This window comes from Gymnodraco acuticeps, unplaced genomic scaffold (genome assembly GCF_902827175.1).
Source record: "Gymnodraco acuticeps unplaced genomic scaffold, fGymAcu1.1, whole genome shotgun sequence".
Taxonomy (NCBI): domain Eukaryota; kingdom Metazoa; phylum Chordata; class Actinopteri; order Perciformes; family Bathydraconidae; genus Gymnodraco; species Gymnodraco acuticeps.
This window is the reverse complement of record NW_022991258.1, coordinates 409,200-428,869: the sequence shown is the minus strand read 5'-3', so window position 1 is coordinate 428,869 and position 19,670 is coordinate 409,200. Positions and strand designations below refer to the sequence as shown.

Sequence of the window (19,670 nt, the reverse complement as noted above, 5' to 3'; positions counted from 1 at the left end):
GAACCGGAGCTGCCTGGACGCTGCAATCATGTTGCGCACTATCCGTGCTGAGTGTGCTGACTTTTCGTACAATGTCCCCCTGTCTGGCTTCCTGCATAAAGTCAAGTGCTCGGCGCAGTTGTGGCGAAATGTCGCTCCTCTGTTTTCATTTAAACGGCTCCTTATATCCGTTAGCGCAGCTAGCTAGCACCAGATGCTAACAACAACAATGCACGTAAGGTCTCTCTCTCGCTCGCTCGGGCCACACATACACACACCCTCCCGGTCCTCCAGATGGCCAGTCGGTGCCTGCCGGTGAGCGTGGAAGTGTGGTCTGCCACAAGCGGGCGGCAGGAGCGGGGCTCTCAGCATCAGCTTGTAGATGGTATTTTAAACTCGATGCGCTCTGAAACTACGGGGCGGCCGAGGAAAAAAAATACACATGCGTTAATCGCGTTAAAATAATTAGTGGCGTTAATTTTTTTTATTATCGGTCTTGAGAAGCAGGAAGTTATCGGTATCGGTTTCAAAAAACCAATATCGTGCATCCCTAGATCTAACCATTTCTTATAATCCAGCTAGTCAGCTACTGTGGCTCCACTCAGCAGTTCAATGAAGGTGCAGATATAAACTGGAACACAAAGATACTAACAATTGACAAATGTCACTCTTCCAGTTACTCTCTTTCAGGGCTTACCAATTAGATACCTTTACTGGCAAAGCTTCCCTGCTTCACTATTATCTCTGTTTGTAAAAACAAACAAGACCATCTCCCTCTAACATGACAGCTAGTCATGAAAGGCGGAGTGTTGTGACAGCTTGGGAAGGCAATGCCGTTATTCAGCCACCCCTGAAATCTTGGAAATGCTCTGAAAGGATGTTGCTTCTTCCGTGTCAGTGAATTAAGAATGAATATCCTCGTTGTTCCAGCCAACATTTTAGAATTGGTCTGCGCTGTTTTTTATGTCTTTTGTTTTTGCCTTGCATGACTGAGTTGTGTCATTACACAGTGTCCTTAAAGAGCCTGTGACACGAGTTTCCCCCATCATCCAAACCCATCAATTTGAGTAAATATTGTCCCCTTGAAAACCGTTACTGAACTGATTTTGGATATTTGTACTTTGATAACCATTAATCTGCCCTTCAATGTTGACAATTTCCTGGATCTGCTCGGGGATTCTTCAAGTCCCGCCAAATTACGTGTGACGTCATTGCGGGCACAGCGCTCCAGCTGCACCGTTCAGGATCCCAGCATCTGCATGTAAACCACGATGGCGCACACAGCAGCAAGCTCAGACAGCTCAGACAGTTTCATTTTGAACGTGTCTGAGAGCTCATATGAGGCTGAAGGGTCGGTTTATGTTGTATCTGTTAGAAGTTTAGGAATTAGGTGCGTCAATATGGGCGATCATACGGTCATGTAGCCAGTGGTGGAATGGGACTAAAAATCATCCCGGGACTCTCGACCGGCCCACTTCAGTACCGCTAGTAAGTTGTCAACGGGGGGAGTGGGGGATGTCAGGGGCGGCGGGTGCTGTAGATAGTAAATGTAAATATGTAAATATTTGTGTCACTGCATCCTGGTAAAAATACAAATATAATGTAATGTCTGTGTCTTTGACATTAGCGCTGCCAGCCACCTGTGCCCTGTACTACGAAGCCAGTTCAACAGACCCTGGATATGTTTGAGTAACAAACAAACTAACAACAACAAACTAACAAACGAGATCTCGCTAAGCGGTCCTACCGCTGGTTATCAACTCGGTAAATCAAGCCAGGGTTTCTCTCACCAGCTGAGAGCGCGTTCACGTCTAAGACACGAGTGGATCTGACTTTAATTACATTTGACTCGAGTGTTTCGTCAACATAATGTGTTGCTAAAAATAATACTTCTGCATACAATATGTGACACTGTAAGTGTTGCACGGCCAGACACGGCAGATAAGGAAATATATGATATATTATGATATTATATGATCGATGATCTGATTGATGATGTAATATGAATGATAAGTGCGACACGTCGGCGTCTTCTCTGCATAGGCCTACGGCAGTTTAAACTGTATTTCCTTTATCCTGTAATATGACTTGAGAGATTTAAACTCCGCACACTGAGTTGATCTCTTTTCTATAGACGCCGGAGGCGGGCAGCGTCAGGTAAAAAAAGTGATTTAGCCTTCCCAAACCTGAGCCTCACGCGCCGCCTATGGGGGATGTGCTAGTGACTTATCCGACCGGCCCACTTCGGTACCGGCCCATCGGGATTCGTCCCGATGACCAGTCCGCGACTGCACCCAGCCCACGTAAACTGTCAACGGGGGGAGCCTCGCTGCGGGGAAACGGTGGACCTAGTGTCCCGATCGGAGTGGGAATAATAATAATAATAATCCGTGCATTTTATCCATTAATTTCCCCAACATTGTGGTGAAAAAAAACACACGTTTAATCCATGTTGGTGTACTACAACTACAAAAAGCATCGGTTTGTTTTCTCATCAGGAAATGCAGACCGGCACAAACAAACGATTTTTAATCATCATTCTCACGATCATTTAATCTATCATATGTTCGCCGAATTGACATGAAAGCACTAATACATGTAGTTTCATCCACTTGAGTTTACAACTACAAAAATAATCGATTTGTTTTTATATCACATCCTACGGGAGGAAATTCAGTAGCTCTCACTACCGATTTTTAATCCTAATGTAATCATCATCTTCACCACGATCATTTATGTTTATGTTCGCCGAATTGACATGAAAGCACTGACAAATATGAATATACTGTAGTCAACTTCATTAAAACGTTATTAACGTGCCTAAACTCAGTAATTCACCATTTCTACGCATGACAACACACTTTGTCCGTGTTTGGCTCTCTCGCCACACAGTGAAGCGTTCCCGCATTGACGTCACTTCCGGCTTCCCCCAAAACTTCAAAATGAGTCGAAGGAATTTCCCCGCAATGTTCGAAATTATTGATATTTAACGGAACGGTATCGCTTTTTCTTTTTTAAACTGACGGTTCGAGATTACTAGTAGCCCAATATTTCATTGCACAACAGTTGTTGGGATGCTGTCACAGGCTCTTTAAGGATGTTCGGTGTACACAATGTCCAGAAGCTGATGTGGTTAGAGAGAATCAGAGTGAGAGCTGGCACAAAGCCAGGTCAGGGTAATCCTCTGATGTGCTTTACTGGAAGTGTTGAGTCGTTTAAGAACAATTTTCCACAAAGGCCAAGTAGAGATGTGTCTCTTGCCCACTGAACCGTCCTCATGAGAGAACAAATGTTCACACTCAGAGGGCTTTTGTCCTTTTCAAGAACCTGTTCACACTGTAGAGCAAATCTGCGCTCACTGCTAAGTGGGAGTTTCCCACTTTGTTCCCCACAGTCCCGCTGGTTGGGATGGTCCAAAAGGTTTTATAGTCTGCTTTAAAATCATCCAGAGGGACGTTTGACCTCTGCTTGTTAGATGTAAATGTATGCTATGTTTTCACATGTATTGACCGCTAAGACCTCGCATGGTGAGCCAAATAATCCAGTTGTCCATTGTAGTATTGACTGTTCGTTCCAAAGGTCTTACAGTCTCGAAAGTATTTAATTCATTATCTCTTTATTGTATCCATCAATGCTCAAACCTGTTAGACCTGTCTTTCTCTGTGTTTGGATGTAAATGTAACACTCGAGCAAACATCGCACACAGACGCTGCCAAAGCTGAAGAAAGATCAGCAATGGTATTCACCTGGAGCAGCCAATGGGGTTGTTTTGAGGACGCTTGAGCTATTTACCAGGAAAGCAGAGCTATCGAGGCTGTAACCCTGAACTTTAATGTGATCCCTGGAGTAAGATGTTGTCTCTAGGTGTACATCTTAATTCTAGTCCGGTGTTGTATTAGCAGTTTTGGCCCCATGTTACATTTTTTGCCACTTTTATCAGACAATTAAATTATGCATATCCCAAACATCTCCCAATGTTTGTTATCCATGTCTTAGAGGAAATGAAAACATTGATATGGATTTCTTTGTGCCTCTCGGTTGCAATGTGTGTATATTTGCACACTGCTTGTTATGTCAAAGAAGATGTTCTTTTTCGGTTGATTCTTAGAAAAATCCATTCGATGCTTTAGAACAATGTATTATACAAACCAAGGCACCTAAGCTCTTCCAAACAAGCCAGCCATGTGTGAAAAGGCTTTCTTTACCTCAAAGGAATCAGGCAGGCAATTATCAAACGGTTCGTAGCGATCAGGAGCATCTTGTGGAGAATCCTAAGTATGTTTTTCAGACAGACACACACAGTCACACACACACAGTCATACACACACAGGAGTCACAGGACGTTCAGAATGCAAAACCAGTTTCCTCAGATACAGTACATGAACATCACACTGCATCCAAACCCATCTGTGTCTCGGTAAGGATCACTGAGTTCAATCAACAGGAATTGCCCGCCATGATTTGATTCTATCCATCCCTATACTAAGCAATTTCCTTAACGATCATTGAAGAAATCAATAAATTATCAATCTATCATTGAACCGATATATAAAACTGCACATTTTAAATTCCAAATGAAAGCTTTGTTTGAATTATTGACATGGAGAATTCCTGAATCTCTTTCTATTCTAAGTGCCAGTGCACAAACCCCTTATATTGACTTCTAACCCCATCTTGTAACAACACAAAAGGCTGAAGCCTACAGATACTAATTATCAAGATGGCTGCTCTGACCTCATTGGCACATTCCAGTCACTGCCTCCATATACATTTTCAAAGGTTAATATTGCAACAACAACAACAACAACAACAATACAGATCAAATGACTGCCCCTTGAACAAATAATGCATACATAGTGTCTCACCAGCTTCATGCATATATAAGTACAGCCCATTTACCATTACCATTCAGTTTTATTTTAGGTTAATCTTTGTGTCATAATATTATTGTTCCACTTTTTCAAGGTGGTTTGTGTTTTCCACTTATTAAGCAACATGTGACCTCTATTCTGAAAGCATTGTTCAAACTTGTAGTGCTGTCAAAAGGATGAAAGGCATGCTCACGAGTGCTAGCAGTTGACATTTAAAAGGAATAAGTAGAGAAATATTCACTTTAGAGAAGACCTTAACAACTATACCTCTGGCTCTCCGTCCTTCAGTTTCTGTCATACCTATTGCACAAAAGTTATCCAGTGGCTGATTTGGCTTACTGCTTCCCCTTATATGCCCCTTAACCCCAAATTGCTCCTGTGGGGATTGCCCATAGCACTGAATGTATGGAAGTTGATAAAAGCGTCTAACAAGTGACCTGTAATGTATCATTTGTGCAGGCAGCATTTGAAAGCCTTCTATTCAATGCCATCTTAACTGCTTTCCCACATATGTTGCTATAATGTGTGCAGTTTGCATGTGACTCCTTCTCACTATTTGCCAATTACTAGCAGAGAAACCATATTTGCATTTTATTTCTAGATAGGGGTCATTTCTACAATCATCGATCCATGTTTCTTGAGCGGAGCATTGATATTTGAAATCCACATATCGTCTTATTATAATCAGGAGCTTTTGATAACAGATGTGACATGATTGTTTTTTTGAATACTGAACCTCACCAGCATGTTAACTCTCTAACAGCTGATTCAGGCTTCGGAGTGGGTGGTTTTCCCAGTGGAGACGTTAATGTAGGAATGTTTTGCAAGGACTTGAATATGATGAGCTTGATCTTAATTTGATCATATGTATAAATTATGAAAACTATCATAAGAAATATATTTGTGGGTAGGTAAAGCAGTCAGTCCTTCTTAGATCTAGCAGTTTATGGACTAATGAACATATTTTGGAAGTTTCCCACACACTGTTAACCTCAATCTGTCCAAGGTTACAGCCCACAAGCTGTGTCAGTGTTTTAGGATACATATACAGTACAGTGTTAAAGAAGCATTGTTGAAAGGGACTTGAGTTTCTTGTGTGCGCGTTTCCAAATGTACTTTTTCTTCATAGACCTTGGTTACATAAATGCCTGTCTGGATATCGCATAGTGCACTTAGGAAATGAAGAAAAGGCAACCAGATCAGCCTCAGACTCTGTAGCAAACACATTAAACTCTGTGGCAGAGTTCCCCTATAGTTTTTAGGAGTATTTCATATTAGTGCACTTATTTAATAAGTGCATATGGGCAAAGACTATCTATAATGGTGTCTAATGACCACGTAGAACCTGCATGACTCTCAGTTGGGTTGTTTGAGCTATACATCAAACTGATTGCAAAGCGAATATGAACAGTGGGATCCCTGCAACTGAAGCACCATTTTACTGAATAGCCAAGAGGTATGAATGAACCAGAAAATGATTGGACATTGCTAAAAAAATCTCCCAGGACTTTGAAAAACAACTCAATTATTTATCAAGATAGATTCTTTGAAAAATATTTCTGCTAAATATGGCGATTATCTTTGTGAATTCTTTGTTTTCCTTTTTATCTTCACTGCCTTATTTCAATATCTTCTGTTCGAAAAAAAGACAGACGCAAGAAGAATAACGCTTAGCGTAAACCATCTGACTTATGACTTAGTATAGTATAGTGTTATTACTCGATTAAATGGCCTGATTCTGTGTATATTTTCATGCGAGACTGCCATGGTATTTTCCTAGCCAGCTTTGGGGGTTTGTTTTTTTAATCTGTTTATAGAAGACAGAGTTTAATGTTTACAATGGATTCATGTATTTTTTATTTTTTATCCTAATTGTATGAAATAGGCCTTTTTTCAAGTTACTATCAATTGAGAGTTCATTTTAATATGTTAACATAAGAAAATAATAATCTTCATTTATACAGAGAAAAACTGATTGGACCTTGAATATGGAGCATTAAATAAACGTTCCTATCTTTATGTGCGGACAGCGGAGTACTGTGCTCAGACAGATAAGAGGAGCAACATTCAGTTTGGTGCTTCAAGTGTTGCTTTGAGAGGTTCCTTAATTTCCTTTGACAACCTCATGTTGTCTTGTTTCCTTGGAAACTACCCTTGCTTTGTCCCATCATGCCCATCTTTCTCTTAAAATTAAGTATTTAAGGCTTGTATTTAAAGGGTATTGCAAAAGCACTCTGTTGTGCTCTGTCCCAAGTACCGATCACTGTGTTATTAGTAGCAAACTTTCTTCTCTCTTAATCTTTCTGTGTACGTGTATGTGCATGTGTGTGTCTGTTGGTTAGGTATACTGTAATTGGATGAAGAATTGAAGGCCAGGCCTAACCTTTACCTTCTTTTTTAAATAAGGTCCAGTCTCACAGAAAACATATTAAATGGCGCGTTATGGGGGGCACCTGTCAACGCTCAAAGTTTATGGCGATGACATTGTCGTTAAACAGCCACATGGGAAATATCAATATTGCTGTGAAACTGGGCCAGGTTCCATGATACTGAAGTTTACTGAATTGTTTTTGGTGTTTACTTAAAACAAGATGGACTTTTATTTTGTCTAAATCATTATTTACTGATGTCAAGTGGTAAATTATAAGGTTTCTTGGTTTCTTTGCAGATGTGTTTAACAGTTTTTTGACCACCAATCATTTTCTATCCAACTTTAGTCACTGTCAAAGTATTTATTTTAAGACCAGATTGTAAACAATGTGAGCAGCAGAAAACTCTGTCAATGTGTACTGTACTGTAGCTGCATAACCTGATGTGTACGTTGCTACACCCAGTCAGTATCTTATTACAAACGATCTAAGTAAGCTCACATCTAGACCTTCGAATGGGTAATTTTTTTATATTTACTTTTAAAGGACAAAATGATAGTACACTTATTTATTTTGAAGACCTTGTAATTACTGTGAAGTGACCCTCAAGTGAATTTTTCATAAATGTTTGGGATGGTATCTGGCATCTTAATAAAGCAAAACTGAGAATTTTGCAGGATGAAAATGTCTTAATGATCTGCTCTACTCTAACTATGGCTGCAGAGATAGCTACATGGCGTGTTCTGTAATACAATGCTTTAACCTTTTAAAGGTCCCCTATTATACTGTTTTTCGTCAATATATTATAGGTCTCAGATATATACAAACATGTCTCTGAAGTGTTTGGCACGAAATACCAAACAGATCGTGCATTGTAGCATCCCATAATCCCCTCTGTTTCAGCCCTGAATCATTTAGAAAAGCTTTATGGAAGGTCACTTCATCATCATCATCATCATCATCATCATCATCATCATCATCATCATCATCATCATCATCATCATCATCATCACTGCAGATACTGCTACGCCATGAGGGTTCAGGTGTTTTACCATTTATGTATTTTTTCCTGATTATTTCTTAAGCCTCTACCCCGACCATCTATAACAGGGGTGTCAAACTCAAGGCCCGTGGGCCAAATCCGGCCTCCGACTTCATTTTATTTGGCCCGCAAGAGCTTGCAAAAAATACAATACGTTTATTATACGGTTTCATGCCACTTTACAGAAGCACGATGTCCATAAACTACATGTCCCGCAATGCATCTCATTTTGTGACATGCACACTGAAGAGACTTGCAATTATTTGAAATGATTTGCCCTAGATTTCTGCTCTCAGACGTAGTTAATTATGAAGTTATTACCCTCTCCGATAATAATCCAATGCAGGGGCAATAATGTAATATAAAACATTATTTTATATATATGTATATTTGTATAATGTTGAAGTTACAACCAGCCCTTTTGAGTGCAACCTTAATGCTGATGTGGCCCGCGATGAAATTAAGTTTCACACCCCTGATCTATAACAATGTATTTTCAGATATTCTGTACATTGGAACATTTAAAAAAGATATAATAGTACATTATTGTTATATATTATATAGTTGTAGTGTAATCAGCTATCACACCTAACATGGCTAAGATAGCATGCTTTTGATTTTCTATTGGTTCAAGGTTCTTTATTTGTCAAACGAACATAGCTACCGTGTAGTTATGTCGATGACAATTTTGTGTCACAGGCTTCTCCAACAGTGCAACACAAAACACAGGTAAACAGACAAATATAGTGCAAGTAAATAGTAAATACAAGAAGAAAATAGTTTAAAAAAAAGTGAAATAGTGCAATAAGAGTCTATATGCAAGTCATTGAAATATGATATATTAGGTAATAGATCAATATTTTTTAAGTAGCAGCCAGATGAATGTTATGGATGTTGTTTCAGCAGTTCAGTTGTTTAACAGTATTATTGCCTGTGGGATGAAACTGTCTCTGAGTCTGGTGGTTTTAGTCCGGATGCTGCGGTACCGCCTGCCAGACGGCAGCAGACAGAACAGTTTGTGGCTGGGGTGATGGGGGTCGGTCTTTTATAATCCGGAGGGATTTCTTCCTGTGCCGCTGGGAGTAAAGCTCCTCCATGGATGGCAGCTCCGTCCTGGTGATGTTCTGTGCAGTTTTCACCACCCTCTGTAAAGCCTTACGGTTGAGGGCGGTGCAGCTGCCGTACCAGGCCGTGATGCAGCCAGTCAGGATACTCTCTATGGTGCACCTGTAGAAGTTGCTGAGTATCCTGGAGTCCATGTTGAACCTCCTCAGCCTGCGGAGGAAGAAGAGCTGCTGTCGAGCTGTTTTGGGGATGGTGGTGGTGTGAAGAGTCCATGTCAGGTCGTCAGTGATGTGGCCCCCGAGGAACCTGAAGCTGCTGACTCTCGCCACCGTAGTCCCATTGATGGCGATGGGGGCGTGTCCGTCTCTCTGCTGCTTCCTGTAATCCACAATCAGCTCCTTTGTTTTGCTGACGTTGAGATGGAGGTTGTTATCCTGGCACCAAGATGTCAGGTTTTTGACCTCCTCTCTGTACGCCGTCTCGTCGCCGTCGGTGATCTGACCGATGACGGTCGTATCATCAGCAAACTTCACAATGGTGTTGGAGCTGTGTGTGGCCACGCAGTCGTGAGGGGCTCCGGTGTTGAGGATCAGTTTACAAGAATAAAGAAATGCTGGCATTGGAATTAATTTTCAGATCAAAAGATGTCAGTTGCAGTCAATTTTGAATAATCATTTTTAGTGGAAAATAGATATTTACAATGAGGCTTGCTCCTCAAAAAATCTTGTTTTCAGTTGAGCAGTGTTTTCTTGGGCAAGACAACTTGATTGCCAATAATGCTCCTTGAATGACAAGATCGCATATATAACTATATCAAGCAGCGGTTAAAAGCCCGATCCAATCCTTTTCCGTTTACAGCTTTTCCTGCTGAGATCTATATTGTTCCCGGTTTATGGTTTTCTCATTCTTATTATCATGGCCGTGGAGTTAGTGTTTGGTGACAGTGGTGACGATTGGTTCAGGCAATCAATGGGAGAAAATAACAACGAGGAATAATGAAAGCTTTCCAGTCTGGGAAGAGAAGCCTTTGTCAGGAGCCCCATTGGGCAGCAGGGCTTCATCTTCATATCGAAGAACTGTTAAATTAAATCACCCCCTCTTCTCATGTACTTTCTGATTTCAAGTGAGAGTCTCAGGAAATTGTTCCTATGGCCTTATGACCTTGACAATTTTTGGCAGTAATCGATATGCCGGAGTGGGAGTAGGAGTGGATCTGAGATTATATGATGGGAAGAAAAGTGTTGCAGTCTGTTGTGCTGGAAGGCATTATTGATTTGAAAACCCTTAAGCCGGCTCACTTGCTGGATAATTAATCCTACCCAGAGAGGAAGATATTTATTAGGTCGTAGGCAGACGCATATCTACATTTATCTAGCTGCAATTTACAAATTATTTATCTAATATATCATATTCCAATCACTTGTATATAGACTCTTATTGCTCTTATTGCACTATTTCACTATTTTCTTTTTTGTATTTACTTGCACTATTTTTTCAGTTTTTCTGTTTCGTTGTGTTGCACTGTTAATAATAATAATAACTTGAATTTATATAGCGCCTTTCATAACCTCAAGGTTGCTTTACAAAGAAACATACAAGGACAAGACATAAAAAATAACAAATAAATAAATTTAAAAAAAAAAACAGGGGGCAGAAACGTTAGTGGAGCCTGGGACCTAAGATTTTCATCATCGTAACTACACTGTAGCTATGTACGTATGACTAATAAAAGCCTTGAACCTTGAACTAACCCCTAAACCAAAAACCACAATCTAGCTGCTCTCTTTCCTCAAAGGTGATTAAGCTAGTGTCAGTAGGCTAACACCTTGCAGAGTTTAAGAACAAATATCTCATCTAGCCTCCTGTCTCCTTGTACACTACACTGTGAGCTTTAATTGCTTTATATTCATTTATTAGTCACCAATGTCCTTCCTTTAATCCAATAGCTAAGAAAGAAACACCTCTAAATGAACCCTGATGATCTCATACTGTCCTATTTTTGTGTTTTTTATACTTTTCTAATGATACGCTAAGATAAATACCCGTGGCTAATCCACACCCACCATTGGTGAAATATAGGGTACATTATTCCCTGGCAGTAATGCAGTTACTATGAAGCTAGCTTGATGCCTTTGTCTGCTAATGGAGATGTTCGACTAAGATGGAGTAAGAAGTGATGTATGTGTTGCTCCAGAACTACACCACTGGGAGAACAGGAAGCTGAGCTCTAATGAGGAGCAGCATAAGACTACGAGTTTCAGCCCCCTTCATCTTTGACCTATATATCGACCCCCTTTTTTAATCTTTCTCCACCTCTGTATCTCATATTTATATCTTCTCCCTCTTTTGTCTCCCTTTTTCTGTCACATACTCTGAATAAGTAATGGTTAATAATAACATACTGATCCCTCTGATATCTACCTCATGACATATTTTCCTAGAAGCCATCTTGAATACACTATACTGCTGGGCAAATCACAGAAGACATGATGTGAAGAAAGTGCTAGTAGTCGAAGAGCTATAGTGGCTTCAATGAGAATCAATTAAAGCTGAATAGTAATTATGGCTGAATGGATAAGGAAACTAAAACTCCACACGAAAGCTCAGACTTCATCAATAGAAACATGTCAAAGGTCGGGTTTAAGCAGCGCCGCCTTGTGTTGGTGGGAATTGGTGCTACCCAGTCCCACACTACAATGAGCTGTTTACTGTTGGATGAATTATGGAGGCACTGACTCAGGGAGATTTATGACCTCCCTGGTTTGTGGTTTGATGGTGGTATGAGTAATGGGTCATATTTTCAGGTTCTGTATTGACCGTATCAACTGATAGCCCCTAGTAGGAATAAGGAAGTGAAAGGGGTCCAGTAGAGGTGGTGTGATATGTTTGTGTGTGGGGTTTGTATTGATGTGATATCATAACACACATGAATTTGTAAGTAACCATACATTATTTTTAACTGTATGCTAACAATAAGAATGCTGTATTTATTTTCTGCGATGCAGATCTAGTCAAAGCTTCAGGATACATTTACGTTTGTTTGTTTTTATCAAGTTACTACTGATTGTATCATCATGTTTCAAAGTTCAAGATTACTGTATCTGTGTAGAGAAGCCGGATTGTTGTGATCCCTTCCTTGTGAAATATTGGCTTCAAAAACAACAACAATTCCTGGAGCTTCTGCGTGAATATTTACAACTTTATCAATGGTGCTGGAGTTAAAGGGCATTTAAAGAAACACATTCGGTGGACCTGTCAAGTTCTTTAAAAGCGTCAATGTTCAGATGTGTTGCAATCTATGTTAATAAAATATTCACGAAGACATCACCTATGATCTGAAGTTAATGTTCTGACTGCATTTGTGCAAACTCAAAACACGATGGCACTTGAGCAGTAATCTAAACAAAACTGCTCGTATTGAAGCAGCGTCTGTGACACTGTTTAAACTGGGAGTTTGACACCCACATATTAACAGTACATTTGTAGTCGGTATTTCTAGTACTTTCAACAAAAGTATACTTTAAAAACGGCACTGCCTTTTTATGTTTTTTTCATATAGTTTCTAGTGGGGCTTGACAATAGAGGTTTCTCAATACTCTAATTTCCCCTCCTCGACTCCTATCCTCGAGACTTAGTCCCGGCGCCCGCAGGAGATGCGAGCGGAGGACTGAGGAGGGGAACCGAGGAGAGAGGAGGGGAAGCAGCCGGCGGTTAGAGAAATGAGAACTCCTCTCCTCTGAGCGGTCATTTTAAAGAGATGTCCATTAATGATGACAGGAGGCACAGCAGCCCTCTGTCTGATGGACAGATGTGTTCATGACGACTTATATATTTACTTTGAATTCATTCACAGTGCGGTATAATGAGACAATAACAGGCTACAGATGCGGACACACACACACACACACACACACATATATTTATATAAATATATACAATTTCAGAATCAAACAAGTATGAGAGCTCACTCTCATAATAACGTACCACAATCAGAGACTGGATATATCCCCCCCTCTCTCTGGTCGCTGAAATGGGGAATTGAAATTACGGGCCAAAAGTTGTATTTACAAGTATTACAAGTAAGTAGAGGACACCAAACCAAATGAGACCCGTCTGTCCGCCGCATATACGCACTGTACAACACACACACCTACACACTATAACACACACCACACACACACACACACACACACACACACACACACACACACACACACACACACACACACACACACACACACACACACACCTACAGCTCCTAAAGCATATAATCAGGCTACAGCCGTTGTGTATTTTATTATGTGAAGCACTAAATGGTCTTAGAAAAATATCGACTCTTTGTTTGTAGATATCTACTAAACTACAGCAAATACAGAGAGTAATGTAGGCCTGTTATACTGAGTGATATGTATTTTACACACTGCTCTGCTTTCTGCACGGACCTCACAGCTGTCCTCACTGTAAACATCGCGTCGCGATGAAAGCAGTTACTAAAATAATATCTAGGGGATGCATGCAGAGCTAAGATAAGTCCGGCCGTGCGTCACGCCTCCACCCTTCCCGGAAATGCATCCGCGGAGGAGCCGTGGAGGGGCCATCAGTGTCTCCTCGGTTAGAGCTCCTCCAGAGAGCCTCCTCGATGCTCGATGCTCGGTCCTCGATGTGCATTTAGAGAAATGAGATGTCCTTCAACATTGCACGCTGAAATCCATTTCCGGGTCACTACCGGAGGACCGAGGAGTCGAGGAGGGGAAATTAGAGTATTGAGAAACCTCTATTGCCAATTACCTGTTGAAAACTGATATTTCTTACAGCTGTGCTCGAGTACATATCAAAGTTATGTGGCAGAGTATGTACGCAGAATGCTAACGACACATGTCATTCTGCAATGGAGCAAAGTGGCTGTAAACAAATGAGCACAAATGCTGTGATATGTGTAACTGAGAACAGAACATTTCCATCCATCCATCTTCTCCCGCTTATCCGTGGTCGGGTCGCGGGGGTAGCAGTTCCAGCAGAGAGCCCCAAACTTTCCTAACTGAGAACAGAACATTTATGAACATATAAAAGAACAGACATGCCGATTCACAAATAATTTTTGCACATTTTAAACCTGATCACCAATGGCTAAGTATGTAATATAACATGCATTATCAATTATGTATAAACCTTTCTGTATCTGCAGACATTTCATTACAATTCAATATATGAGGCCCAGACTTAACTAGTCTTGGTGACAATGTGCAGTTTGACAAGAAATAAAGTGAGTTATGACTTTTGCATAAAATAAATTGTAGTTTGAGCATTTATTAGCCACAATTCACGTAAATCAAATTGTGTTTTCCATTTTTTTTAAAACACGTTCTCAATGAGTATTACACACATGTGCTCTGCTATGGGTTTTTTATATTCACAAATATCTGTCTTTATTCATGATTTCAGGGAGGCAGCTCTGACAGGACAGATGGTGGATGGGTATTTGACTCATTTCAAAACGAGTCAAAAATAATTATAATAATATAAGCAGCACTGTCATTACTGTGTTTGCACGTCTAAATCATAGTTTAGACATTTCGACTGAACGAGGAAACATAAACAGCTATTTCATGGGTAGGAATACATAATGCATGAATGGTTTTTTTATTGTTCCAGATGATAATGATGTAAAACAAGCAATCTCAGATGTTTGATTTCTGTGCCACCCTAATTCTTTAATCGTCATCTGAAAATCTTAATTTGGGGAGTTATTTTGGATTCTCTGTTGATAAAGTCTGGGTTTCTGAAAGTTTTTTTTATATGCTGTTCAATGTATTTTCTTGTTAGTATTTGACCTTTATGATTGATAGAGGTCAAACAGATTTGTCATGGGAGATAGGGAATGCAGAATGGAAGTCAAACTCTGGTCCACTGTAACAGGGAGTGAGCCCCCAATACACAGCTCTTCTTTAGTACATCTTCAGTTGGGTGGAGCTGTTTAAGAGCAATGCAGTGGAAAGACGATATGTAGGTGAACGCAAGACGGGGATACACCGCACATCACTTTCCCTCACTGTTGCAACAGCAGTGAAACACTACAAACTGAAAATCAAGCAGGGTCTGTGTAAACGCATCACATCACTGATGCAACACAAACCACTAATGGAGTCTACACAGGGTCACTCAGTGCTAAGTGAAGACGGTTGAAATCTACAAATTCAGATGCTTTCATCTCATGCCACACAAGTGTCGGCCTGGAAAACATGAAGTCCTGGGGAGAAAGTGAAGAGTGCTCCTGTCTATCAAAAAGAAAAAGGAGCTGACATAGCACCTGTCTAAACACATCTATGTTTCACAATGAGGTGGCCCTGCACAGACACAACAATGAGAATATACAGTCACACAATCAGCCTCCAGCCTGTCTTGTCTTGGTGTCAGGAGTCTCTTGAGAGCCGGTAACTGGCGCCTTCCTCCTCAGTGTGCATCTTGCCTGGCTGCAGACTACAGTGCACCCAGTGACCTGCCACTGGCTGTGTGCTCTGACAGTTTAGTGCAGTTGTATTTAGGGGTGTAGGCCTACATGTCAGTTGTGAGGATGTGTTTGTCTGTGCTCCCTGTGCATGCCAAAGTGTGTGTAGAGTGTCTGCCTTAGCTCCTGTTATGTCAGTGATGAGGTGGCACTGTACTTTGCAATAAGAGCAGTCAGCCTGCAGGCAGGACTGGCCATCTGGACTCATGGTAAAGAGCCTAGCCCAGATGTCAGTGTTTTCTTTTTTTCAATCCCTCTCAGTGTAATCAGATCTCTTTTTCTTTTTGCTGTCTTAACATATAAATCAACTATAATACACTGTATGTTAATCATCTTGTTTTTTCTCTCCTTTGTTGTTGTCTTTCTTTCTCCCTCTGCAGTTTGCTGCTTTGTGGTCCACAAGAGGTGCCATGAATTAGTCACATTCAGCTGCCCTGGGGCAGATAAGGGGCCCGATACAGACGTAAGTAACCAAAGCCCAGCTGTTCCGTCTCACATGTTTGTCGGTGAGGACGTGCCTTTCCTGTCATTATACTCAAGTGCACATGCAGTGTCACCAATATGCAGTCAGGTCAACCAGGCCTGCCTCTTTTCTACACCCTTGCTCTTTTGGTAAGCTGTTGTGCTGCTTTGAATGATTGTTGTATTATGGAGCACTGTGGCAAAGTGGGCGGAGGAAACTGTAGTTTACTCTTCCTCGGACCCACATCACTTTACAAGTTTCAGTGTACATGACATGTTGACATGCTACATTTAACAACTTTTCTAGAGCTTGTAGAAGTAAATGTTTATCACAGCACACTGACTCGCATACAAAGCATCTTTGTTTCAGCAGTTCTCAAAAGAAGGCTTTAATATTTTAGTCTTCTAGAATCTATTCAATGAGTGCCATATACAAGTTCAATTCAGCTGACTCATGATGAACCACAGCAGCAGCAGATGGCTTATTCAATTCATCCAATGTCCATGTTTCAGGGGAGTCACCGTGATTTCAATATTCCACTTAGTGAGTCACTGTCTCCAACCTCTAAAGAAATGAATGTGAGATTTTTCTCTTTCTGTAGTAATAGTCAGTATTCTTTCCTACAAACTAAACATATTTGAAAAGCAAGTTTTGACACAATAACATACTGACAGTGACCCCAGAAGGATAATGGAGTTCAAAGTATATCTCCCAAAAATAAATTATAATTCACTCAGCAGGATTGAGTTCATGGAAAAGTATATTAGCAGATAGATAATCCATTAATAATGAGCTGCGTTGGCCCGGTGACAGATGGGAAATGTAGGAGTGGTGGCCAAAGCCAACACACCTACATCTGTCTTGGCTGGACAGAGACACACATACTAAACACTTAACACATACACTACAAATACAATTGTATTAGTCCAAATTGACTGAGCACGCTGTGGAAATACTAATTTTGAATTAGCTTAGCTTTTTATGTATTTTTTTATTAAAAAGTATATGATACTGGACCATTGGTGGTCATTTAAAAACGCTTTATAATGTGTTAAAATTATTGTTAAATATCATTTATGTTAATATTTATTTATATTATTATGAGTGCTCATTACAATAATGACAGTGTAAGAAACAGGTTATAAAGCATAATAGATCTGTTTATAATGCATTATAGACATAATTGATAGTGTTATCTTAATTATGTTATTGGAATATGCAATTCATTTTTGATAAAATCAGCCACATTCAATGGGGTCTCCCATTTGCCTCATTATCGGCTGCTATTACATATGCCAGTAGCCAAGGCTTAGCTGCATGCTAAGTGTGAAACTCAATTGACATGCCTGTGTGCCTGCCGGGCATGCATACCCTCTCAGTGTCACAGCAGCACTGCCTGGCCTCTGTAACTGGAGATATGTCAGTGTGTCATCGAAGATCATCAACCCAGAATCTTAAAATGGAGCATGGCAGGGATGACACGGAGAGCAGAAAATAGTCTGAGCAAGGATTCTCGATTCAAGCAGGCACTTGGGGACAGAATAATGAGCGGCTATCAAGTTTTATTGTGGGCAGGACAGTCAACTTTATTGACCTTTGATATCTGAGTGTTGCAGTTACATGTGTTTTACAATTAATGTATTGCACAGAAAACACAAGTACAAATATTAGTCAGTTAGTCTGCCAAAAGTTTTACATTCGTTCCTGTTTCATACATTAAAATACTTTCTTGAATACAAACTGCAAAGTTCTACTTTCTCCAATGAAGAATATTGTATCTGTTAATGTTGCTGCATCAACATCCAAATATGAGTTTCTCAAGCAGATGTAATGAAGCCTTTACTTTAATGCCATATGTCATTGCCACACACTTAGACCTAAGGAGAAGTCATACTATATACTGATCCAACATACTAACACATACCTCGCAGAAGTTATTTGAATTGAAATCCTTTATTGTCATTTTACAGGTACGAAATTAAATAAAGCAGGTCAGTGCATGTCTACATATCAACAAGCAAGAATAAAGAAAAGCAAAACTAATGTGTAGATATCTAACCCGACTAGAGCAGACCTCCCTTAAAATACCAGTGGTAAATTATTCTCAGCCTTTCGTTAATGCGGGCACTGTGTGTGCTATTATGACATTAATTAATGTGATCAAATGGCCTCCACAAACCTAATATATTTTAAGAATATGTGAATATATTAACGCCTGCCATATAAGAATATTAGCTCCCTTTTTAATATACATTTTTGTGCACTTAGCAGTTCTGTTGCCACGGGCAACCACACATATTTAATGGATTGGTGCCTCCCTGGCGTGCGATCCAGGAAGGCAATAACTCCCATGGCCAACAAATATCCTGAAGATCTGCAGTATCCAGGCTACCTGCATTTCGTGACTGTATTTTATAACTACCCTATTGTAAGAGATAAAGTGTTCACAAGATGCAGATCTTTTTCAGTAGCAATCTCATCCCGGGCAGCTAGCCTTAGTTTGACGTGACAAGATTACCATGAATACATTGTTCCTTGAAGCCTCAGAGGGTGTTGTTTCAAAGGCAGGGTGGCTGCAGTTATGCACAAACTCACATGTAAGATTTCACATGTCATTTCTCTGCATAGTCGGTCTAGTAGTTGTACAGAGCACATTCAGTGGTGCCATTTGAGATTCACTTTGAGGTTCACTTTGAGTGCCATCTTTCTAGGAGAGAAATAACACTTGAATCAATCTGTTTGGTCACAGGCATGCTGCTCAAACCACTAGATTAAAGCATATCATGACCAATTTGACATTGTTTTCTAAATGTTCATGCACATTGGTAAAAAGGGTACTTGGTAAAAAATATTGTATGCAGAATTATGTAATATGCTGAATTTTCAGATTTATGAGAATCATTGAATTACCATATTAAAAAGTCTGCTGTTTTCCTCTAGACACCATCAAACACCACTGTGCGTTTTGGTTGTTATAAGCAAAGTATACATTAAATACATTTGTGAGAATGAACACATTATTTTGTTAATGTATTAAGATCATTATAACAATTACTTAATGATCTGGTCAAATGAAATTAGTTTAAACATTGAACCACTATTATTACAATTGGACCTTTTTAAAGGGATCACTTGTTGAGTTAGTAATAGTATAACTTAGAAAGCACATTCCATGCTAGTGTCAATTAGTCTGATTAAAACACTTACTTTAACAAATTGTTTTAGTTTGACTGCCTGGTGTAACATTACCAGCAGGTCGAGTAAGTTCAGTGCTTTACAGGACAAGACCATCAATAATGCAAAAGCTTCCCGTTTCACTACAGGGGCTCAGCAGATGAAACTAAGAGGTTTGATGTGCTTGCATTTACGTGGGTGT

General features: G+C 40.1%; 1 protein-coding gene across 1 annotated transcript in view; it reads left to right on the top strand.

Annotated features, from left to right (window-relative positions):
- Positions 1-19,670, top strand: part of prkcaa (protein kinase C, alpha, a) — a gene marked incomplete in the record, with an annotated part of 152,355 nt that overhangs the window by 47,271 nt on the left and 85,414 nt on the right. The window contains 1 exon segment of the mRNA XM_034239752.1: positions 16,212-16,294. Coding sequence (XP_034095643.1) covers positions 16,212-16,294 — 83 coding nt within the window.